The sequence below is a fragment of the Gadus morhua genome, chromosome 15 (genome assembly GCF_902167405.1).
Source record: "Gadus morhua chromosome 15, gadMor3.0, whole genome shotgun sequence".
Taxonomy (NCBI): domain Eukaryota; kingdom Metazoa; phylum Chordata; class Actinopteri; order Gadiformes; family Gadidae; genus Gadus; species Gadus morhua.
Genome location: NC_044062.1, coordinates 7151202 through 7177027, shown reverse-complemented (window position 1 = coordinate 7177027; position 25826 = coordinate 7151202). Strand labels below are relative to the sequence as shown.

The 25826-nt window shown below is 49.7% G+C and overlaps 1 protein-coding gene across 4 annotated transcripts in view; it reads left to right on the top strand.

Moving 5' to 3' along the window:
- The window catches only part of LOC115559630 (signal-induced proliferation-associated 1-like protein 2), a 92157-nt gene that overhangs the window by 39460 nt on the left and 26871 nt on the right, over positions 1-25826 (top strand). For all 4 annotated transcript variants that reach the window (XM_030378594.1, XM_030378592.1, XM_030378593.1 and 1 more), the window contains exons 5-11: positions 4990-5164; positions 5953-6056; positions 7675-7832; positions 8518-9094; positions 15079-15353; positions 22252-22509; positions 25311-25457. In XM_030378594.1, coding sequence (XP_030234454.1) covers positions 4990-5164; positions 5953-6056; positions 7675-7832; positions 8518-9094; positions 15079-15353; positions 22252-22509; positions 25311-25457 — 1694 coding nt within the window. The remainder of the gene's footprint in view (positions 1-4989; positions 5165-5952; positions 6057-7674; positions 7833-8517; positions 9095-15078; positions 15354-22251; positions 22510-25310; positions 25458-25826) is intronic.

Genomic DNA, 25826 nt, shown 5'->3' with positions numbered 1-25826 from the left:
TCTGTATAAACGCGGCCCATTATTCCATGTATCTTAACTCTATCGGAGCCATCGGTTGCCATGGTGTCCGACCTCAGCTCTAGGAGATTCTAGTGCCTTTGCTCACTGACACCTCTGCGGCATTTGTGTCACAAGCGTCACGTGGCCTCACCTGGACTACACATCAGTGCCGTGACCACGCGCAGCGCCGGATCAAATCCCGCGGCTTCCCAGCTCTCCATGGAATGCCTGTCAACACCACTTTAAAAGTTCCCTGTCTTCCGCACGGGGGCACAGGGAAGCCGATATTACACGTAAATAAAATCTATCTGGATTCAGACTCCCAGGGGGGTTCATTGATTTTCTTTCTCCCCGCTCGGACGTCGTGCAGAAACTTGCCAGACAACTTATTTCATCTCAGAGTGGGGGATTTTCTTTGTGTGGACGCTCGGATGGCCATGGATGTCATATTTCATTAAGTCTGTTGGACTGAAATCGGTATTATTGATTAGAGTCCCCGTGTTCTTGTACCAAGTAAAAGGCTTCAACATGTAATCTCGAGCCCATTAATCAGGGCCCTAATGAAACCATGAGCGCAGCAAAGGGTTTTAGCAAGCCAAGTAGCGATCGCTATAGTCTCGGCTATTAGAAAATGGCCTTGTTATTGATGTAACGGCGTGTGTGTTAGCGTGAGCTCATCCTTTTAACCGGCAAGGGACATGTCTGGGTTGAAGTGGGATGGAGACAACCGTGTGTCTTTTTGTGTTCGGGACAAAAGACCGGACAAACGGTCTTTTGTCCCGTACATCTACAAACACAAACACTCAAAAGAAGCAAGGGAGGTCGAGGTCTGAAGGTTTTCCTACGTGGGTTGTCTCTTTGCAGAGCGTGATATAAACAGAAGCATCTTACTGCGGCCAAACATTGTGGGAATAACTTGGGTTCTTTTCAGCATAGCTCTTAGGGCCAAAGGGCCACTAGAGTACGATGTTATATTTGGATGTTATATTTTGCTCTGCCTCTGCATGAATCATTAATGCACAGCGCTACAAATATCTAGAGTTCAATCATCTCATGTTTTAATAACACACGGCCTGGCCAAGTTCAATCAACGGCCCTGTAATGTGTTTGTTTTTCGGAGCAGGGAGAAGGAGCAAGGATTTAAGTGCCGGGAGAGAAGACGTGTCCTGGAACAGTATTTTAGGGTGGAAAAGCCTCATTTCAGAAGTCCTCCGTGTGTGTGAGGCAGACTCCCCCCTCTCCGTGCCTGCATGCACGGCCATAATGTTCAGTTTCTCCCCGGAGGAGAGCCTGCCCCCTGCGGTGGGCGAGAGATTGAGTGGGCGATCGCAACATCTTTCATAAACCAGCGTTCACACATACACACACACGCACACAAGCACACACACACACACGCACTCGCACCCACACACACACACACACACACACGCACACGCACACGGACACACACACACACACACACACACACACACACACGCACACGCACACGCACACGCACACACACACACACACACGCATTCACACACGCACAGTCAAAAAAGAACAGGCTTTTGTAGTCACCCCTCACATTGGTGCCCTGCTGCTCTTTTTGATTGCTTCAACTCTCTGAGTGTGAATGGACTGGGAACTGCATTAGGGCGGCCAATCAAACCTTGACGATGACCAGTTCAAATCAGGACGGTAACCCTAACTCCTTTAAAAAGAAGCCATTTCAACAGGAATGTCTCTATTCGCTTCCATGCCGAGGAGAGCAAGCCAAAACACAACGAAAATGATGATGAAATGCAATGACGTTAGACAGACAGGCCTTCCTGTGTTCATTTCTTTTCCTTTTGCCGGTATCAGATAAGCCAAACAGGGGAAATGATGGAGCCCTGAATGGTTCCCCTTGGCAGGTGCCTGAGATTAGTCTCTACCCCCCACGAGCATTGATATTACAGAGCTTAATCAGTGCTCCCTTAAGCCAAATACTTATCCTACCTCGCCTGCATAACGTCAGGATTAACCCGCTGACACCTCGCGGGGAGGTACGTTTTCTCGTTCTCACGTGCCCCACAAAAGAGCCTTATGGATCTCTTTATGGGCGGCATGTGGCTCAGGAGATAGAGCGTGTTGGCTGATAACCGGACGGTTGAGTTCAATTCCCGGCTCCTCCTAGCTGACTGTCGAGGTGTCCCTTAGAAAATAAAAACTAAATCCTAACTGCTCCCGACGATCTGGCTGTCGCCTTGCGCGCCGACAGTGTCTGAATGTGTGGATGAATGTGTGAATTTTACGGCGATATTGTAAAGCGCTTTGAGTGGCCACTGGTTAGAAAAGCTCTGTATAAATCTTCCCAATGCGCTCACCTTAAGCGAGACACTCTGGTTCTACCGAGTTCTGTCTGGGAGAGGTGAGGCATTGTGTATAGGAGCCTGCGGTGCAGACAGATGTCCCGCTGATGCAGAGTAGCGCCCGGGGTTTCGGTGCTACTGCTGTTCCATGCGCGGGTCTGTCTCACGGCTCTCCAGGGGTCCCCCCGCTGTCCCCGTTTCTCTCTCCCCTCATTAGCTCCCTTTCCTCCTCCGTTTGCTTCCGTCGTTTGCTTTCTGTGAGTCATAAAAAAATCGGTGTCCCGTGCCTCAGCTGCCCCAAGTGGTGAGGTGAGGAAGAGCAGGGAAAGACGGAGTGCACTAGCGGATAAGGATGTATAGAGGAGAGGATGTGCGTCTCGAACCGATCTTATTGGCCATCCATCACTTCAGAACTGTCAGGGCTAGTATAGTGTGTAAATTAATGGTAAATGGAATGCATTAATATGGGTCGAACTAGCAACCTTCCAGTTACCAACCAACCCACTCGACCTCCAGGGAAAGACACTGGGTTTGATTCCCCCATGTCTCAGCCTACAGGCACGCCCATCCTGTATCTAAATGCACTTATGTGGAAGAAAGTGTCTGCTTGATGACTAAAGAGCCAGCCCTAGCATCCGCATTAGATATTGGATGGAGCGTGTTTGCAAACATTGCCTCAGCCTTCCATCTCCGGTCCATTTCCTGGCCTGCCAACGCCGACTCAAGCTAAACAAAAAAGCAATCAGGGAAGCGCAAAAGCACATCTCAGAAATATGACTCCTCTCCCCTTCCTGCCATATATGTCACTCGATGTCAAACCGGATGATTCCAAGACCCCGGGAAGCAGTTACCGGCTTGGCCGGTGGGGTAATTGATGGGCATCGGCCAGTGGGTGACTCCGAGCGAGGGGGTTAAGTGAGCCAGTATAACGCTGGGCAGGGCCAAGCGACATCACCGCACAACGGTGCCATTTCGACAGGGCGCGATGTTCTAATGGCACTTAGTCACCACAGGAGCCTAAGCACAGCGCGCTGGGCCTGATGGCGGGCGTCACCATGACAACGGTGTCAGGAGCTGGCCGGGGAACTGTTAACCTGTAAAGGAGCGGGGGGTGGGGGGCGGGGTTGGGGGGGATAAGGCAGAGAGATTGCCCCAGCGATTCCAATTTGTTTCAGTCAATGGCTTATGTTTGGGGAGCTTTTCGTCTCCGCGGTGACAAAGCCGTTCCGTCCTGACAGAATCAGCCGTGTCGAGATGCAGGGTGGCTGTTAGGAAAGCGGGGGCAACAGGTGTGCAGACGATCCCTTTTCCCTTTTCTGTGCTTTTTTAACTGTCTTCCTCATCCGGCGTCGGGTAGCCACGAGTGGTAAAACATTCATGTGCCCATATTTCAGCAAACGAAAAAAATAAGTTACGCCGTCGTGCATGGCAAATGAGTGTCTCCCAGATGCTTTAGCTCCATCCAAATGTCAGGCCAAGTTGTACTGTTTTCGAGGAAGGGGGTTGTTAGTCTGTGTTTTCCCCAGGGTGGGGCAGGCCATTATCTAAACACAGCAAACCGCTTCACATGCGGAAGCCCTCGACTCAACTCTCGAACAAGTCCAACTATTTAAATCACGTACTCTGCACTCGTCTCACCCCACACACCGCTCTGTCCCCGAACGGCGCTTTAACCGGTACGAGACAAACGAAGACGTGAAGCAACCCAAGGACAAACCCAAAAGGACTGTTTACCAAAGTCTTCCCAGAAAGGATTTGCCTGCCATTGATGTGAGCTTATATAGTATTCCCCCCTAATCCGGCATGAACCCAGCCGTACGTCTGTAACTCAGTCCCCAGTGGCTTTGCAGCTGCTCCTCAACAGCGGTTATTAGCTAAGGTTGATTAACGCGCGGCCCAGCGGCGAGCCCTCCTCCCAGCCCTCCCTCGCCTGGCCTCGGCAGAAGGGGGTTGCGGCGCGGTCGGCCCAAACGGGCATGAAAGCCCTCATAAGAGCTACAGCCGGATGGAACGTAGACGACAGCCAACAGGGTGGTCACTCTGTGGTGGTCACAGTGTGTGCGTGTGTGTGTGTGTGTGTGTGTGTGTGTGTGTGTGTGTGTGTGTGTGTGTGTGTGTGTGTGTGTGTGTGTGTGTGTGTGTGTGATTTTATGAGTGTGTATGCATGTGTTTTTGTGTGTGTGTGCGTGTGTGTCGATCTAAAAATATCTGTGTGTGCGTGTGTGACTGTGTGTTTGCGCGCATGTGACAATGCACATCTGTGTGAGTTTGTGTGTGTGTGCAGGGTGGTCACTCAGTCTGTGTGTGTGTATGTGTGTGTGTGTTTTTATGAGTGTATTCTGTGTGCATGTGTGTTTGTGCGTCAATGCAAATATGTGTGTCTATGTAAAGATTTATGCGTGTGTGTGTTTTGCGAGCATGCCTCAATGCATCAGTGTGCATTCAGGACGTTAATCGGGGGTGGAAAACAAATTCGGCTGTTCACCTTTTTTTTAAAACTCAAAACTCATTTTTCCCAACCACTGCGGGGGGCCGGGAAAGGCAGCGTGAGCATCCAGGTAGAAGGGGGCTGTGTGATTGGTAGCCTGTGGTCTGACTCTCCCTCCGTCTCCCCCCCGACTCCCCCCCTCTCCCACCGTCTCCCCCCTGCTTCCAGCTGAGCTTCCAGCACAAGGTGGGGGTTCTGTACTGCAAGGCGGGCCAGAGCACGGAGGAGGAGATGTACAACAACGAGGGCCCCGGCCCCGCCCTGGACGAGTTCCTGGACCTGCTGGGCCAGAGGGTCCGCCTCAAAGGGTTCTCCAAGTACCGGGCGCAGCTGGACAACAAGAGTGAGACACACACACACACACACACACACACACACACACACACACACACACACACACACACATACACACACACACACACACACACACACACACACACACACACACACACACACACACACACACACACATATGCACACATATGCACACATGGTTGGACAACAAGAGTGAGACAAAGCACACACACACACACACACACACATACACACACACACACACACACACACACACACACACACACACACACACACACACACACACACACACACACACACACACACTCGGCTGAACAACAAGAGTGAGATACCTAAAAAAAAAAACTGCTGGATAAAAAGAGGGAGACGCATTCACACACACACACCCAGCAGGGCAACAACATTGTTATACATACACACAAACACACACACCCAGCAGGACAACAAAAAAGAGACCCACAGCCATGCAGGCATACACACACACACACACAAACACACACACACACACACACACACACACACACACACACACACACACACACACACACACACACACACACACACACACACACACACACACACACACACGTATTGAAAATGAAATGCCAGAGATATAGCCTCTTTCTTATATATTACCTCTGCACCCAATTTCAGTGCGGATGCACTCGGCCCGCTCCTATTGTGTTTATTCATTGCCATAATACATCATAGCGGGCTCCCTGTAACGGCTGGTCCCCGTACCACTGTATATCCTCCCTCCTACACACTGATGGCTCTCTCTGGTGACAAACACGCGTTTCCTCCCTGTGCTTCCAGCCGACTCCACCGGGACTCACTCCCTCTACACCACCTACAAGGACTACGAGCTGATGTTCCACGTCTCCACCCTGCTCCCCTACACCCCAAACAACCGGCAACAGGTCAGTGGAGCGAACCTCCGTCCATTACAACCAAAGGGCCACTCACGCCTGCACCACCACCAAACACCACCACCAGAACCATACACCACCACAACCAACCGTACTACTACCACCACAACCAGCACCACCACCACCACCTACACACACCATCACCACCTCCCCCACCACACACCACCACCACCACCAACACACACCACCACCACCACCACCACCACCACCACACACCACCACCCCCCCCCACCACTCACCACCAACACCACGACCACCACCACCACCACCACTCACCACCAACACCACCACCACCACCACCTCCACACACCATCAACCCCACCACACACCATCACCACACACCATCACCATCACCACCACCACCACCACCACCACCACACACCCCCACACCCACACACGTCGCTCTAGGTGCGGCAGTAAGCAGCTTCCTTTTAGGATGTCTCCCGGTCCCCTGCCACTCTCCCCCCAGGAGACTCATCTCGTACCGGTAATGACCTATCAGACATAACCGAGAGCATCGCCATGACAACGGCGCCCTCCCTCCCTGTCCCTCCCCTGCCCCCCCCCCCCGTAGTCGCCTTTTAATCAGCGCATCCCCAGGAGTTGGCTCTTGTTCTCGGTATTAGACAGGGCTCTGTGTCTGTCTCGTCAAACCAGGGGGATTAATTGGATCCAGTGGCGGGCTGGTAAGTGAAGGCCAGTAAATCCCAGATTACGGGAGTTCATCGTCTTAGTGATCTGATGCCCCATGGAGAAGGAGCGCTTTCCTTCCAAGTCGGATGGATAATAAAGTACCGATCCGAAAAGAAAACTCTGCTGTATCAACTCAATATCGCAGGATGTTTCTACCGAATACCTTTAAGCAGTTGGTCGAATGTGTTTTGGTTTTATAACGGGTCAGGATCTACCACCGAGGGCACTGATTGGCAGTGTTAGGATTAGCCCCTCTTCTTTAACCCTACTTTGTTGTTAAATTGCCTGTTTGGTTTTCCGTAAAATCCCCCGGGCTAGTGGTTCTCCGCACCCTCAACCTCTGGCTCACCCTTTGCATCGCTTTGGCCTTCCCGGTCCACTGCTGCCTTCTCCATCCACTGACTCCCTTTGTTAGCTGCCTGAGCCCTGCTCCTTAGCAACAGCTCTTGGGGTCAAATGATGTGCCGCGGGGAGACCATACTTTATCCGTGACTTTTTTAATTAGAGTATGGAATTTGACATTTGGCAAGGCATGTCAATGTGCCTTAATTTTTTGGTGAGGTTTTTCATAGAGCAAAAATAACAGCCTAGAAATTGCATTCAGAAGTCTCTTGACTGATTTTTTGGAGTATGCTTTCCTTACTCTTTGTCTGAGTAGCATTTAATGAAATGTATTTTATTGTCTCCGGCTGCAGTGTCGGAAAGCTTATATTTTACCGTGGTATTTTCATGAACGCTCCATATCCCGTTCTTTCTACTGTCTACACTTCAATGGTTTATTATTGCTTGATACCTGGAAATCTCCCCTGAAATATTTTTTGTCTGTGCAGATCTTTGTCTTCATTTGTTTACTCTCCCCCGGTGCTCTAACCATGGCATGTCTTTGATTCCTCCCCCTGCTCTCCAAACCTCCCAGTTGTTGCGGAAGCGACACATTGGCAACGACATCGTCACCATCGTGTTCCAGGAGCCTGGAGCTCTCCCCTTCACGCCCAAGAACATCCGCTCGCATTTCCAGCACGTGTTTGTTATCGTCAAAGTCCACAACCCCTGCACTGATAACGTCTGCTACAGGTGAGCGGAACCACAGCGCACGCCTCCATAGCATGTCGGTGAGAAGGCCAAAGTTTGTTTAAGGGCAAGAGAGTACACAAAATTAATCATCGTACAAATCGGAGGTGGAATGGAGATTTGGAGATCCAGGTGACACACCTATTTCGCTGGCTTTGATACAAATACCTTTCAACCTTCTAGACTGAGTTGAGCACAATTTCTTCACAACCCTCACACAAACCTTGTACAAAAGGGTATGAATGAGACCCATTTGATGAGAAAATCTGTGCAACGCATAAATCTCCTAAAATACAGTTAATGGTGACTTTCATGACTTTCATATTAGACGGGGCGTGTCCAAAGTGTCTCTTGATGTATTTTTACTGCTTTGACACCTTCAAATTACCAGTGATGACTCACTAGTGAAGTGTTTATTTGAAGTCAAGAAGGCTCCGGAAAAGATATGAGGCTCCGCTTTGAGGCTCCGCTCTGTCTGCCTCGCCTAGCTCTAATCTATTCCCCCCCCCGGAAGCCTTACGAGTTAAAAACCCTTCCAATAGCCACCAGTTACACAATCCAATAAAATGAATAGTTCAATCCGTCTCTTAGCTCGCTTGTTACCTGAATCTCTGTTTTGCGGTCGGAACAGAAGCACCTCTGGTCACAACTCTCCTTCTGCTTCCTCTCCCCCTTCTCCTCTCTCCAGTGTGGCCGTCTCCAGGTCGAGAGACGTGCCCCCCTTCGGACCGCCCATCCCGAAGAGCGTCACCTTCCCCAAGTCGGCCGTGTTCAGGGACTTCCTACTGGCCAAGGTCATCAACGGAGAGAACGCGGCGCACAAGTCGGAGAAGTTCCGTGCGATGGCCACACGCACCAGGCAGGAGTACCTGAAGGACCTGGCCGAGAACTTTGTCAGCACGGCCACCATCGACTCGGCCGTCAAGTTCAGCTTCATCACCCTGGGGGCCAAGAAGAAGGAGAAGGCCAAGCCCAGGAAGGACGCGCACCTGTTTAGCGTGGGAGCCATAACGTGGAGCGTTCGTGCCCGGGACTTCGGTCAGTCGGCCGACGTGGACTGCCTGCTGGGCATCTCCAACGAGTTCATCGTGCTCATCGAGGAGGACTCGAAAAACGTGGTCTTTAACTGTTCCTGCCGCGATGTGATCGGCTGGACCTCAGGCGTCATGAGCATTAAGATCTTCTACGAGCGGGGCGAGTGCGTCATGCTGTCGGCGCACGACAACTGCGGAGAGGACATCAGGGAAATGGTCCAGAGGCTGGAGGTAAGACACTGGAGATGTTGTGCTGCTTAATTCGATTTCAACGCTGTTTGGGTTGACTAACAAGATTAACTTTATCTGCAGAAACACACTGCTCTGTTGTCTCTTTAGAGCCCCCCCCCTCCCCCCCTCGTTCAGTTCATTTAGACTTCAGTTTGAGAGAACTTCTGAGTTCAGTTACATTTTAAGTGAGTAGCAATACCAGTGGATTTCTGCTTCTCTAGGAGATTTTCAAAGGAAACTGTCAGAACAGAAATAATTACTTCGCTTTTGCGTGTGTGATGTATTATTAAGCCATTATCATGCAATCTACAGCTATGAAAATGATCCTAGGTTAACCTTTCATATCCGAAAAGTTTGAAACGTAAGACGTTTTTTGGGGGGATTTGAAGCTAATTACACATTGGCAGTTGGAAATAACTTAAGACACCAGTGGCTGTTTGTGGTGGAGTAGAGAATTAGCATTTCATCCTCCACCCACTTCTCCCAAACATCTACAGGATCAGGGGGTAAAGGTGGAGCACGTGGCCAGCGTCCTTTAAGGAGTATCTTAGGGGTAGGACGATCAGAGTGGGGCATTAATCCATACCAGAGTCACACCTCCTGGATATTTGCTAACACAAAGCTCCACTTAAACAGGGAGAAAGGGTGTAAACATCCACATAGTCAGGGCCTGGCACAAACCAAGCCAACTTCTGGAGGCCGTGAGTGTCATGTGACCCACCGCACACTTCCTGTGTGTTCTCGCATATTAACTCAAATAATCCAACAGGTTTTGGATGATTGAGTCGTTTAGCGTGGCCTAAGCGGTGTAGGACATTTTGAATAATCCAATGGGTTTATAGCAATGAGCCTTAAGCCTTATTTATTATTCTGGTGGTTTTGGGTTTTTTACTGGAAAAAGAGCACATATCAAAAGTATTACACTTTCCCACACCTTGCAATTGCGTCCCTGTTGAATGAATTCATCTAGGTTGATATCAACGGTATCCTGTCAGTCACAAAACGTCTTCCTCCTCCATTCTGATTGGCTAATGCTTTGCGCCGATGTGGCCTGGCTCGTACTTGCGGTCGTGCCAGAGTGTTTTCAGTGGGTACTTGTTGGTTTGGCCGGGGCCATCTGAGGTATCCTCTGCCTGTGAGGTGAAGCCTGATTCACCGAGTCCATTGAGGATTACCACTCTCCTGTGGTGGGGCTTTTGGCTCATCACATCAGACCAACTGATGGCACGCACACACTGGGGCTTAGGTCGTCCCTTTGCAGATGCTACCTAGCGTCATTAGCATAAAGCGGTATGAAAACCCCAGAGTGGGTTTTTTAGGGTCTTGACCATAGCTGATGCAACCCTCTGCCAGATGACTCATTTAATCGAGTGCAAGATTAGGGATGATGTGATTGTCTAGCCCGGCCTCACATGGCTGGATGTGTGTCTGGCTGCAGGTAGTCTGGGGAAACAACACAGGACAGAACATTCTGCCCTAACCCAGTTTTGAAGCCGGGGAAAGTGAAGCAAGCAGGTTTTTTTTGGGTCTGCCAGACCGAGTATAGAGGAACTCTGAACTGCGTTTCCAGCTTCACTCCTTCACTCCCACAAGGAGCTGCTCTGTTCGTCTGCGCACCACTGTGGCCCGCTTTGTGGCCGATTATATCAGTTGAGTGTGTGTACATAATTGATCTAGCCTTGATACACCCACACACGTATATGGCTCTCTGAGGCAGGAAATGTGACTTGCAAGATCTTCTATCTGCACTCTGAATTCTATTTAGTATACATTTATAGAACATGTATAGCCTACTAGGCTAAATTGAGTATGAACTATGCAACTTCTCTACAAATTCTTTGCCAATGTAGGGAAGATATTAAACCCCTTTTCATCACATTTCTGTGCAGCATAATATACCCACTTTATATTTTGATTTATGAATAGTTAGTCAGTAATAGCTAGTATCATAGTAGTATGTATTTATACAAAAACATCAACAGTCTCGCAGCAGCCCATGCTAGCTCATAATCACACAGTGAGCTGTGAGAGTATTTAGCATACCAAAACCTGAAGGGGACTCACATGTCACTAAGGATCTGCATGAAGACGGACAGAATGGGACATTGCGGGAAGTTTACGGATAGCCAAATCATATCACTCCCTCGTTGGCCCTGCTGATCCCCTTACACATCAAGTGCACTCACGTGGAGGGGGTGCATGATGCAAATTAAACAGCCCCCAATCTATAAAGCTGTTGAACCGTGAATGACCGTTAAGCATGAATAAGTCCCTCGCCTGTCTCTTGGTTCGGGGAGGAGCCGTGGACCAGTGAGGGCCCCAGAGGTGCCTTTGCTTCCTTACGTCCCTGGGGGGTTGGCCTCGCTCAGGTTTCATTGCACGGCTTTCTCTCCGCAGGCCTGTGATGTAATCTGAACCGCGGGGGGAAGGCAGAACGTGAACAGATTGTCCACTCCTGACATACGGAGCTGGCCGGTGTGGGGGGGGCACAGCTAAAAGCTTTGTGATAACGTCCAGCGAGCTCCCCAGGGTGCAATGGATGACCACCCTACTTGACGCAGCAGGATATGCTGCTACTGACATGATAGGTTCACTCTAACCGAGGCTAATGGGGAATTAGCTCAGCATTAGCTTACGGTGTGGTGTCGAGTTAAGTGAGGTGTGTTTTCTAAGTCAAACAAACACATGTCAATGAATGGATTCGTAGTAGCCCCGCATTACCCAAGTCATTTCAATGAAATGACTTGTTTCCAAGTCATTTCATTTCGTCTATAATAGTCAGAGGCTACTTGTTGCGAGCTATACATCCAATACGTAATTATTTAGTTTAAAATCGTAATTCATCAATTTTAAATGTATTTAATTCAATGTATAATTATGACTTTTAATTATTATTATAGTGTGTTTTAGTCTTTATTTAGAACAGAGATACGAGAAAATATTTCCTCTGTAAAACTTGTAAACGGGGCTAACCTCATCCGGCTCTTAAAATAAATATTGCGCTCACAGCAGCAAAGGGTTTTTGTTGTGCTTAATTCAGTCGTGTTTTGTTTGTCCCCAATTGGTTAATTCCTTTTAAAAGCGGTGCGCATTGTTTCCTTCTGTGTGAACATGACTTCCTCCTCCATCGTACACCATCAGGATTACAAGCACACCACCGCCCAAGCGTAGCGGGTCCTGTCGAGAGGAATGGCTGCCAGTTTTAATGTGGCCCGCGTATAGCGAGCCATAAATTCAGTTATTGCAGATAATAACTGTGTTGTGCCCCTCCACTAAAACCAATCTCTTTGTTGTCAGAATTTACTCTGTGTAATGTTGTTACGCGGCAACACAGTATAACATCATTAGAATGTTATTTTACCAATATATTAAACACTGTATAACATTTGTATTCAGCTATAAAATAACCTGTTGTTTTTTCGTCCATTTTATTTTCGGTCCGTTGTTTTCCCAGAAAAACTGCTCCCTGAGCGTGTTTAATGTGCATAATGGCGATGGGAATTGACTGTGCGATATATTAAATTGTAAATCAATGTTATTACAGGGTCTAGGCCTTGGAAATGAGCGTGGCTCGGTACATTTTAGAGGACATCTTCACTTAGTGTAAGTAGAAACAGATCCTCTCTTTGTGTGGTGTCAGATGGCTGCCAAGGACGGAACAAGGTCGTAACTAGTTCTTACGCACCTCAGAGACAGCAGTGCCCACTGAGAGGGCTATTTAGCCTTTGTTTGAATTTCAAAAATTGGCAGCTTTGGTGTATGAAGCAAAGCACCACGGGCAGGAATCGAACCCAGATTGCTGCGATCAGGACTGCGCCTTAATGGTACGTGCTCTTCCCGGTGAGCCACTGAAGGCGGGTTGTGTTACTATTGGGCCACAGGTTGTTTCACTGTTCCCCTGCAACCCATCAGTAGGACTGGACCTCACAATGCTCTCCTCTCTGGCGTCGAGACGTTGAGCGAACACGCTGATGGACATCACGCTAGTCCCATTATCATAACTACTTCAGAAGCTGCGCATACACTAGGGGCCGGAGACAACGGGAGGCCTGTTCACCACAATGCGTTCTGCTCTGATGAGAACCCAGACCCATCAATTCCCGAGACGGACAGAACGAAGAGACGGAATGATGACATTTAGAAAGCCATTATTTAGACCTAATGAATCCCAGACAAAGAGCAGTTTGATTCCTGCATGGCCGTGTGGTATTCAGCCGCAAAGATTGTCTTCCTAATTCCCCGGCCAGTCCTCCCCCCCCCCCCCCCCCGCCAACAATGCTCCTCTAGCCCTGCATGTTTTATCCTGGGTCATAATTGAGATAGTGGCTCAACTCTCCCCTAGTGCTCCTTTTGCTTTGATCAGTTGATTATGAGGGCCTGAAAAGGGCTTTTAATTTGGAGGGGTACTTTAATAAATCCTCTTTTTTTCTTTTCAATGACTAAAAACTACCCTCCATGCATGCAATTAGGCCTGGTTTGGTACACTCGAGAAATTATTTAAAAAACGAATAGTAATCAGCATGACTCCGTAACCAACTGACGCATGTCGTTTACTAAAACCCGTGAAATCGTGTGCACCTTAGCGCTGAAGACCACCATGTTTAGCCTATGCTCTCAGCCTACGGACTAAAAGGTACGGGGGTCAGAGGGAACGGGGGTTTCTTTACCTGCAGGTTGGAGGAAATAGACGTTTCTTGAGGCGTACTCGATGAGGGCCTCCCTCACTTCGGCTGGCTCAGGTTTCTCGCAGTGTGAGAGGCTGCTGACGTGTTGACAGGCCAGACGCTGAGCTAATGTGTCCCTGACACCAGCTGCCACTTCGGGGCAAATGAAGTCAGTCAACCGGGGGTTGACCCAAGACTGATCTGATGGGGCGCTTCAATGTGATCATTGACGTCGCTGGAGAACGGGTTTCGTTGAAAGGTTTTCAGTGAAGAAAGCCGGAGAAATATGGCTTTAACGACGGCCACTTCAGGAGACAGGGGATGGTTTAATCCATTGGATCTTCATGGCAAAGTGAACTGCCACCTGATAGGCTGCAGGATTAGTGGCTCCAGATTGTGCCTGGGAGCCAGAGTTCCCGATTGCTGTACATGTGACGTGTCATTAAGATTGACGCTTGGATTTGAACAGTGCTTGTGGGTTATTTAGTTGTCAATAGGCTCCTCTCAGCCTAAGCTGTTGCTTCGAGGATGCACTCTTTTTACTGAAAAGGGTTTGGATTAGCAGAACAAAGGCACCTAATGCAGCCGTGCCTGAGGATAGAGTTTCAGCTATGCTTGGTTCACCTTAATTCCCTGCTATTTGTTTGCTTGTGTCTGCGTGTGGATGTAAGGGACTAGGGGAGTATGGGGCGGGGTCTGTGGGTGTAATGCACTGTCAATTCTAATACAAACATACTTTGTACCACAGGTGAGAATCCCCTGGCTTAACGTACTCACATCAAATACATGCCGTTGGTGTTTTCTTTCCATCTAATTCCTCATGAGCTTTAAATTAGCATTTACATTCAGGGCATTTAGCAGGCACTTTTATCCAATGCGACTTACAATAAATACATTTGTCAGAAGAAAGAGAATATATATATGCTGTACTGCTGTCGGTACAGTAAGGATTTTCACAGAAACAAGTGGCAAGCACTAACAATCACTAGGTTAACCCATTCCCCGTATACAAGAAAGCAAACTAGGATCAGACGCTGCACAATGCTCAGTACTATTTTTGAGTGCAACGCATGTACAACATACGATAAGTGCGTACATTAAGTGCCGGGACTTACAAAATAAAATAAGGGTGTAAGAGAGGGGTGGGGGGGGGGGGGGGGGGGGGGGGGGGGGGGGGGGGGGGGGGGGGGGGGAGAGGTGTAAGTGGGGAGGCTATGCAGAGGCTAGGTGAACTCTGAACGAGGGAGTCATTTGCGGAACGTTATTGCTGCTTTATTGCGGCTTGCGACTCAGTAAAGCAATCTGTCGTCATTGTTCCAGATCACCACCAGAGGCTGCGAGACCTCGGAGATCATCCTGCGGCGCAATGGCCTGGGCCAGCTGGGCTTCCACGTGAACTTCGAGGGCATAGTGGCCGACGTGGAGCCCTTCGGCTTCGCCTGGAAGGCCGGGCTGCGGCAGGGGAGCCGGCTGGTGGAGATCTGCAAGGTGGCCGTCGCCACGCTCACCCATGAGCAGATGATCGACCTCCTGCGCACCTCCCTCAGCGTCAAGGTGGTCATCATCCAGCCCCACGAGGACGGCACCCCACGCAGGTAACCACGGCGGCATGTGGCTCAGAAGGGTCGAGCGGGTAGGCTGCTAACCGGAAGGTTGCTGGTTCGATCCCCGGCTCCACCTAGCTAGAGTGTCGAGGTGTCCCTGAGCAAAGCACCTCGACCTAACTGCTCCCGGCAAGCTGGCTGTCGCCATTGCATTGTTGACTCCGCCGGTCGCTGTGTGAATGTGTGCATGAATGGGTGAATGTTGAGCAATACTGTGCAGCGTTTTGAGTGGCCACTGGTTAAAGAAGCGCTGTATAAATGCAGTCCATTTAACATTTAACTCATCTCGTTGGGGCTTTTGTGGAACATTCTGGACCATGGAATGTGTTAAATATGGACTATTCTAGTCCCCCTGTCCTTGTCTGACAGTGAATAAGCATGTCATATTTGGTAGTAATTGTGTAAACATTGTAGAAATTATCGTGATGTTTTAGGGGGAATTTCCTTCTGACAAAAAAAGGGTCATACTGATAAGGAAATGTAAGACGCAGCAAATTTAGGAGATCTTTTCCTGCGTGTAGGGGGATTAGTGTTGAGAAATGCTTACATACCATTTTCTTTTTTTGTTTAAGCATATTGCTCTCATTAGGAGCTCTTTAATTTCTCTGGAGAGATGGATCTTTTGTACTGATAGTACTGTACGGAGAGGGAGAGAGAGAGAGAGAGAGGGGGGGAGAGAGAGGGAGAGAGAGAAAGAGGGAGAGAGAGAGAGAGGGAGAGGGAGAGGGAGAGGGAGAGGGAGAGGGAGAGAGAGAGAGAGGGGAGAGAGAGAGGGGGTGGGAGAGGGAGAGAGAGAGAGACAGAGGGGGGGGGAGGGAGAGAGAGAGAGAGAGGGAGAGAGAGAGAGGGAGAGAGAGAGAGGGAGAGTGAGAGAGAGAGGAAGGGAGAGAGAGAGGGGGAGGGAGAGAGAGGGGGAGGGAGAGAGAGAGAGAGAGAGAGAGAGAGAGGGAGAGGGAGAGGGAGAGAGAGAGAGAGAGAGAGAGAGAGGGAGGGAGAGAGGGTGAGAGGGTGAGAGACGGAGAGCGAGAGGGAGGGTGAGAGAGAGAGGGGGGGAGAGAGCGAGAGAGAGAGAGAGAGAGATGTCAGTGTGACGGGACTGGCTGACATGGAAAGTCAGCGCTTCTCACTAATGATGAGTCCAGCATCAATTCAGTCGTTTTCTGACAGCTCACGTTTTTTCACCCCTTCTTCATCTTCCTCTTCGTCTTATCTTCCATTCCGCTCCTATTGGATACAGCAGGAAGCCTTTTGCCTCCTTGTTTTTTTTTCTGCTACTTGTGGTGAAGAAAGAACCGCTCTTCCTTTTGATCCAAATAGAGCGGCACGCATGAGAGCGTTTTTGTGGGCTGTTTTTTTAATGGGCTAAAATGTGTGAAATGCTAATTGTCGCCGCACATCTGCTTGTTTTGTCTGCGATGGGCCCGGCAAGCCTAGGAAACGTGTCAATGTCGCATCTCAGTCTGGCACGTTCCCAGCAGACGAGATGCATGTGAAGGAGATTTCTGCTCTTGTCGGGAAAAACACTAAAAAAATAAATGAAAAATACAATAAAATGTTGATGTTAATTGATTTATGGAGGTATGAATCCACCGCCTGGCATAATTTCAACTATTAATTTGAAATTATGCATTGAAGTATTATGTATATAAATGTTAAATGCTAACTGTTCGATTGGAAACGATGTATTGAAGTATGAACCCTGTGCGGTATGTATCGACAGCCAAGCCGAAACCAGTGGATACCCCACCCAATATGTAGCTGTGCGTCTGCTTATCCTTTGTGGTTTGGCACAGCGGGGCGAGCCAAGGCATTGCTGCGCCCCAGACGGTCTGACTAACATGACTAACATGTACAGCCAAACCATCAGCGATCCTCTGTGAAACGACCAGGCTTCATCATTTTCCCGTAACGCAACGATGCGCCATGACACACTCGGTAATCAAGCACGAGAGGTCGCTTGCTTGATCGGTGTCAAACCGAAAGTATCCATGTCCCAGGTCATAGACAAACAAATTCCTTGAGGGAGTAAGCCGTCTCTCCCTCGGCCAATGAAAGATGCTCCCAGGAATCGCTAGGTCACGCCACATACCACCACAGGCACACAAGAGACTCCATTTATAAAGTTACCCTATACGTCCACGTGGCTCTTTTCCAGGGGGCTGTAACGGGCTAAGATGACCCTGGTGGGTGACACCGGCCAACAGATGTGGGCTGCAGATTAGCAGGCGTTAGCAACGGTGGTAGGCCATCTCAGACCGCAACACAGACGAGCAAAGGGCACAAGTGCAAAAAAGACTCACTTGTTGAGCTCACCTGGACTCTGCATAGCATCACCTCTCCCCCCCCCCCCAACAACCCTGTAACGCACTAATGGTATGTTGTACGTCCTTGCACTTAATGTACACACTTATTGTATGTTGTACGTCCTTGCACTTAAAAATAGTACAAATAGCCTCTTATCCTAGCTGTCTTTTGCTGTGTATGAGGAATGGGTTAGCCTACCGATTGTTAATGCTTGGCATTTGTTTCTGTGAACATCCTTACTGTACCGACAGAGATATATGTCCCCCCCCCCCCCTGTCATTTCAGAATATTAGGAGGTCAGGGGTCAGGGAAGGAATCCTGAGGGGTCTCAAGTGCGTTTGGCGTAGGATCTGAGTTGTTGGGTCGCACAAAGTGTTGCAGGCAACAATGAGCGCTCCAGTTCCTCCAGTATTATCTCAGGGGAAAGGAATTCAGCTCGGGGGGGGTGGAGGGGGGTTAGGGGTTGGGTGGGTGGCGATGGTCCATCTTGGCCATGGAGATATGGAGACGGTCACGTAACAATGGACCCCTGGGACTTGTGTTCTCCAGACAAATGGACCCGCACGGCTCTACTCTGTCTGAGTCCTGACAAGGAGAAATGTTTTCAGGCCCCCAGAAAACATTATTATTATTATGCTGTCGTACTTATTTTTAACCAGACTTCATTTGGTTATTAATTGATTTTTCTTTTCTACAGTTGTTCCAAGATTAAGAAGAGTGTTACTCTGGTAGTTTTCTCATTGAAAGTCAGCCGGAGAGAAATTTGCATCCCTCATGGCTCAGTGTGTTCGTGTTATAATTCTTTATATTTCTTAATTAGCAGGAACAGGAAGGATGTGAAAGCCCGGAGGCTCTGGTTGGTTTATAGATGAACAAGAGATAGCTCTAATATTAGCCTTACCTAGCACTGCCTCTATTTACACTGGAGCCAGGATGTGGTTCTAACCCTAACCCTAGGCTTTTTCTTTCATCAAGTACAACATGTTAGTTTTGGAGCAAACTAATGGGAGCGCGCATTAATAATGCGCGCTAAACAAATGGCTCTTTAATTCAGAAAACAGAAGCCATTCAGCCAATGCTGTTCCTTCATTACTTACTTACTCTTCTTGTTCTTCCACCACTTTTTTAGGGAAACACTTTATCATCATATTGTGTTCACAGGGGCGTCTAAATTTGCCCTGTATCCTTGGCCTGGTTCCAAAAGTTAAACCACAGTGCATATGTGCTGTTTGTGCCGAGTATAAGCTGTGGAATTTCAATCAAATATGATTGATCATCACTTGTAAGCATCATGGTTTTCGTTGTGGATTTGAATGTCGCCTTCAAGTTGTATTAAATTCTCACTTCCCAGGCAATGGCTTGAAAAGAAGCAGAACAGAGATTTCATTCAAGAAACTCAAAGTCATTGAAGGCAGTGATTTTCATTTTGTAGCTCTTGAATATGGGTCGAAACCGGTTGGCCTCTATGCTGTGGCGTGGGCTCTGACTGTGGGAATTGATTCGATTGTTGGCAGGCTTTTCCCTAACAAGCATCCACATTCAAATGACAGCTCTCGGTCTAAGGTCCTTGGGTCATTTCAACACTTACTCCATTGTAATTCGTTACGAGCCCCCGACTAAAGTAACATCTTTCTGTGCGTAATTCTATCAACCAACTAAATCAATTGTGATAGCTCTTATAAACTCTATAAACATGGTGTCTTTGAAGATGCATCCTTCCCATATTGAATCATCCAGACTAACCGGTGCTTCTCAGTGTTTGTCTATCCCCACATGGCGGATGGAGAGCCTGGTTTGCATTATCGTGTCCAACGCCTTCAAATTGAACCTTCAGATCGAGGCCGTTGTTCTCGACTCCAGTGAAGGCAGACAGCCAGTAAATCCTCTCCCGCTCTTTTGACCTCTCCTGTCTTCCCACCCCCCCCTGATGGTCTGCTAGCAGACGTCTCTCAGACAACTCAAGCAACAACTGCTAGCTTGGTAGTGGTAGTTAAAAGCTGGTGCTTGGTTCTACCGTGCTAGTTTAAAGCTAGGATTTGGTTTGACAGTGGTAGTTAACAGCTAGTGCTTGGTTCTAGCTCGCTTGATGAAAGCTAGTCCTTGGTTCCACAGAGATAGCTTGCAGCCATTGCTTGATTCTATTTCAATAGTTGAAAGCTAGTCCTTGACAGTTGTAGTTGACCAGCTAGTGCTTGACTCTACCTCACTTGCTGAAAGCTACTCCTTGGTTTCAAGAGTTTAGGCTACAGCTAGTGCTTGACTCTTACGCACTTGCTGAAAGCTAGTCCTTGGCAGGACAGTGGTAGTTTACAGCTAGCGCTTGGTTCTCTCATGCTATCTTAAAATAAGTCCTCGGTTATGCTGTGCTAGCTCACGGCTCTGATTTAAGTGCTGCCCAAACACTCATTTACTCTCTGCATGAGTTCTTCTTCCATGATTTATGCGCATGGTGCCTCTGTGCTGCTATACATTACATGTAAAGGATCACAGGCCAAATTTTTCCACTCCGAACAGACCTTGAACAACTGGATCATGTTGATCATAACTAGCCAGGCATTAGCTTTTCTGTACACACACATTCTAGAGTAGAGTGTACCGCAATAGGCGATTGCAGCTGGCATCTCTTTCGCTGACAAGCTGTGTGTTGTGTTTAGCCCGAACTCAGAGACTAAATACACATGGCAGTCTGGCCTCCGGGAGCAACACATTCAGCTAATCTTGGTATTAACCGACTTTAACAGCTCTGCAGAAAAGGTCATTGACCAACAATCTACACCTTACGAACACCTTTGTCTTTTGGGAGTCGTACAAGCTCCAAAATGTGGTAAGGGAATTCAAATAAGCTTACAGTAGATGAGCTCCACTTTTCACCCTCCACTAAATCTACATCCAGCACTCATTGCATCGGTAGCACTCGAACACAGCACCTAAAAGGGCCATGACCTGTATTATCGCAAGAGTTCCGTGCTGGTTTAATGCCCGTTCATTACCCTCTGGGCTGCATACATAAAGCCAGCGATGCACGGCGCATCCATACAGTATTAATGAAAGTGCTGAGATGTGAAGCATGCAAACGGGAACAATATGACATGCCTCCATCATGGATGAGCTTGGCATGGCCTTGACATGGACCAAATGCGGTCGAACAAGGCGAGGTAGAGGGAGAGACAGAGTGGCAGGGCTATGGGGCCGTCCACACCCAGTGTGTTCCCGACCGAGGGGCCGGCAGTAAAATAAAAAAAGAGCTCAGCTGCCGGTCTCCCTGCTGATGATAGAGTGGCTCTCCGGGAAGGGATTAGCGTCCCCTGCTACCACAGCCCTTTTCAATCCACCGGTCCACCCCACACAAGCCCCACTGTGTACACGTACGACCACAGAGCATATACACAGAGCACCCTCAACCTCACCCTCCCCCTCCCCCGTCCCTGTCCCGGCCCCAGACCCCACCACCGCCGCAGTGGATCTGGGATAGTGAAGACGTCATGTTGGAAGGTGGGCGTGGTGGTGGTGGTGGTGGTGGTGGTGGGGTGGTGGTGGAATGGGTTTGGGGAGAAGGGGGGTCATTTAGTGTAATCATAGGGGTCACGCTCAAGATGGTTCGGGAGAACGAGCAGAACACCCAGGATGTTTAACGCTGAATCGCCCACCACCACCCCCTGCCGTGAACCCCGGCCCACCGCGCCCCTCCTCCCTCTCACAGCCCTGCCACTGCTCCACCCATACCCCCCATTTATAAACACGCACCCCAACCCCCTCCACGGTCGCCTCACACTCGCCTCAAGTCAGGGTTTAATGTTGCATGAAATAGCGCCAGGGGTGCTGCTGGGGCCGGCAGCGCCGGTGCGTGTGTGTTGTTAACGGTAACGGGATGGAGATGGCCGGAGAACGCACGCACGCACGCATCCAGTGGGTTGATGTTGCCTTGCGGAGGGGGTCGGCCTCGCATCAGGGTTAAGTGTCAAGCTGCAGATTACAGGCTCCGCCGCTGTAGCGGAGCATTAGCCGCTGTTTAAGCATCTCTGATGAGCGCTGTAAGCCATTTTTGTTCATGCCCGCGTGCGTTACCCTCGCTCACGCGTGACGGTGTATGCGCATCGGCACACCGATCTGTGACAAGTGCGTGAGTCACCCAGAGTGCATGCGTGCCCTTGCGAGAATCCACTCATTGGTTAGAAGGTAGATATTCATGATGCCGTTCATTTAATTAAGTGCTTTCACATCCGCACAGAATAGAATAGTCTTTTTGATAAATATACCACAACAAATATATCATAGCCGGGTAACCCTTGAAGAAGCGCTCCCCATCCCATCAAGGGGAATAGAACTCTGCAAAAAGCCGTAGCTGAAGTTCGGTTCAATGAACCCTGTGAAGATCGGTCTCGCACAACAAAGCAGACGAACATCAAAACCCGTCAAACATCAAGCACACAAAAAACATCAAAATGTCTGGTTACATTTCCCCGACCGAGATTCCCGATGCCGAAACAGTCTCACATGTCGACGGCCAGAGTGTTCCCGGAACCTTTTACCTTCTCACCCTGCCTCCCCCTTTCCCTCCCCCATTGTCTCCCCCCCCCCCCCACAGGGGCTGCTCCGAGCTCTACCGCATCCCCATGGTGGAGTACAAGGTGGACAGCGAGGGCACTCCCTGCGAGTACAAGACGCCCTTCCGGAGGAACACCACGTGGCACCGCGTGCCGGGCCCGTCGGGCCAGGCCCTGTCCCGGAGCTCCCCCACCCAGGGCCCGGACCGCCTGCAGTGCCAGCAGATCCTCCAGCAGCACCAGGCAAACGCCATCCCCCGGAGCACCTCCTTCGACCGGAAGCTGCCGGACGGGTCCAGGTAGGCTCAGCCTCGGAACGCCAGACATTCTCTTACCTCCGCAGCTACGACGACCGCAACCTTTACCTCGACATTTACCCTCCGATGCACCTTAACGAAAATGGGAATTTATACAGCGCTTGTGAGTTCATTTGCCCCGGAAGGAAGCATATAAATGTCGATAGGATGTGGGGGCTGGAGGATACACACCGTACCTCTTTAGTGCATCTCCGGAGAGGAAACCAGACATTCTCTCCTTTCTATCTATTTTTTTTTCATATCGCGGTCTCCTTCCATTGAGCCGTGTAAAGGAGTAATTTGTCCTTTCTAATGAAACCCCTGCAGCCATGATAACCTTTCCAGTGTGTCATGCAGACGCCTCCTCCCCCCTCCTCCCCCCCCCTCCCACACATACCCCCACCTCCCCCCATCCTCCACCCGCCCTTCGCCTGACTCCCATCAGCGGCGCCCTGCTTGTCTATATCAGCATAATGGCTGCCTCCACTCCCTAATCACAGCCACCGGCAGCGATGGCAGGCAAGCCTCCCTCTCTCTCTCTCTCTCTCTCGTTCTCTCGCTCTATCTCTCTCTCTCTCTCGCTCTGCTCTCGCTCATTCCCTCTCTCTCTCTCTCTTTCTCTCTCTCTCTCTCTCTCTCGCTCTCACTCTCTCTCTCTCTCTCGCTCTGCTCTCGCTCTCTTTCTCGCTCGTTCCCTCCCTCTCTCTCTCTCTCTCTCTTCCCTCTCTCTCTTCCCTCTCTCTCGTCCCTTTCTCTCTCTCTCTCTCTCTCTTTCTCTCTCTCGTTCTCTCTCTCTTTTTCCCTCCCTCCCTCGCTCCCTCCCAGCTACTGCACCGGGCCCAGCAGGAGGTGACAGAGGAACTGACACGGCCAACCACATCTTGGCCAATTACCGCTGAAACAAAGAGATAGCCCTTCCCTGCGTTGAGAGCTGTAGAGACCCAGCCCTCCCCCCGCCCTCCCCCGTCCCTCTCCCCGAGGAAGGGTGTGCGTGCGTGTGTGTGCGCGCGCGTGTGTGTGTGTGTGTGTGTGTGTGTGTGTGTGTGTGTGTGTGTGTGTGTGTGTGTGTGTGTGTGTGTGTGTGTGTGTGTGTGTGTGTTTGTGTGTGTAAGTGTGTGTGGGGATGGGAGTTTGAGGGGAAGTGGAAGACGGGAAATAAAGGCGTTTCAGACAGTAAAAACAAAGGGGCACGATAAAAAAAGAGAGAGTGAGAAAATATACCCATGAAATATATCGGTATGAATGTCAAAATTGGAATGGTTATTGTGTTATTCCAGCATATTTTCATAGCTCTGACTGATGAGCTGTCGGTTTTTTGCGGAAGGTATCGTGCAATTTGCCAGCGTTTCCCCCTCGCCTCGCGCACACACACACAGAGAGGGAGACGGGTAAGAGAGGGAAGAAACAGCCCCGCGCTGTATAGGAAATGAGCGAAGGCGATAGCCTAGATAAAGCTGTGCCCTGGCTGGTTTCATTGCTGACTTCAGACTTGGCACCATTACATATGAGACCTAATACAGGCCCGGCAGCCATCCTCTATGACCGCCAATGTTATTGCAGCCGGCGGGAGTAAAAAGAAACGACTGTTAATATCCCCTGAACCTTTATGTCGGCGGGGAGGGAGCGAAGCAGGGAGTGAGGGAGGGAGAGAGGGAGGGAGGGAGGAGGCAGGGAGGGAGAGGAGCGATAGAAAAGCACCAGCTGCTGTTTCACATTAAAGGCCTGGACACCACTGAGATGACTAACACCTTTGTCGGACCGGAAATGTAAGAAATCTGGCCAAGGTGTTCAATGGCGTGTGCGCCGCGGTAGGGACGCCGTCTGATGCCTTTTACCGTGGCAATAAAATTCGGCGATAGAAACATCACTGCAAAAGAGGCGAAATGCTCGCCATTCAGACCTTTGTGAGACGGTTTATAAACCGTCCAAGGAGGCGGAGACGGAGGCATCCAGGAGGTGGATGAAAAAGGAAACCAAAGTAAAGCCTGGCTAGGCAGTTAATGTGAAATCCAGTGTAGCCCATAAGATTCCCATTTGATTTCCTCCCAGTCGGGTAATCCTTCTTTGGTGTGGGACTTAGAAGTGGGGCCACCAGGATACAGGCAGAACCTGAGTCCCTTGTTTGCTTTTCAATCTCCACCTAAGCCTCTGAGGCTTTCCTCGCCAGGTAAACGTAAACAGCCGGAGCGGTTTGATTACACATCTAAAGCCCGCCTTTAAATCACGATTAAAACAACTGTGTCAATCAATTGTGGTACAGAGTGACAAAAGAAGCCTTGCATTGAGATGCTATTTGCTTAAGTGCTCGCTAGGTGCAAATCGTCCCAGGGATTAGAAAGCTTTCAAACAGAGACAGCTTTTGTTTCTGATTATCTGCAGCCTCTGGAGGGGAAAATGTCCAAAAATATCACTGGAACCACTCTGCGTTGAATTACTTTACATAACGTCTTTTGACTCGCCGAGCGCATTAGCAATGTGTGTCTAGACGTCAGCTCGCTGAAGTCTGGAGGTATTCAAACACAATGGTTTTAATATAAATGGGCGGTGGCAAAGTGGGTCATCGTACCTTAAATCTAATTAAATCAGGCTAGTGAGAGCTAAGGGGAGTGTTTCTTATTGCCAAAGACTGGCGCGGTTTTAAACACACAACCAGACGTTTGACTGTGATTTCCTCCGACCCTCTGCGAGCCATAAAGAGGATTTCTTGCTGCTGCAGATCAATGACTTACAACCGGCAGATGTTCTGTGTACCCATACGTCTCTATCGTTCCTCACGCGTGTCTGGTTTTGTCTTGTGTGTGCAGGACCATGCAGGATATGGAGAACCCCCAGGTCACCTCGTGCAACAAGGGGGACCAGCACTACCGGAGCTCCCCCAGTAACCAATCCTCCTCCAGCGACCCTGGGCCCTGTGGGAGCACCAGCTGGTCCCAGCAGGCCGGATACGACGGGTACGGGTCCATCCCCTCCCATCGTTCCCATCGGTCACTGCAGAACTCCTTAGCGGTGTGCCTCGTCTCATATCTCAGGGCGGCATGAGGCTCAGGAGGTGGAGCGGGTTGTCTGGGAACCTGGGAAGTCGCTAGTTCGATTCCCGGCTCCTCCTAGCTGATCGTCGAGGTGTCCCTGAGCGAGACGCCTCACCCTGACTCCTGCAGACAAGCTGGATGTCGCCCTGTGTGGTTGACACCGCCGCCTGTGTGTGAATGTGTGCATGAATGGGTGAATGTTGGGCAATAATGTCAAGCGCTTATGTGGGGCCACTGGTTAGAAAAAACGCTGTATAAATGCAGTCCATTTGCCATTTCACCATTCATATT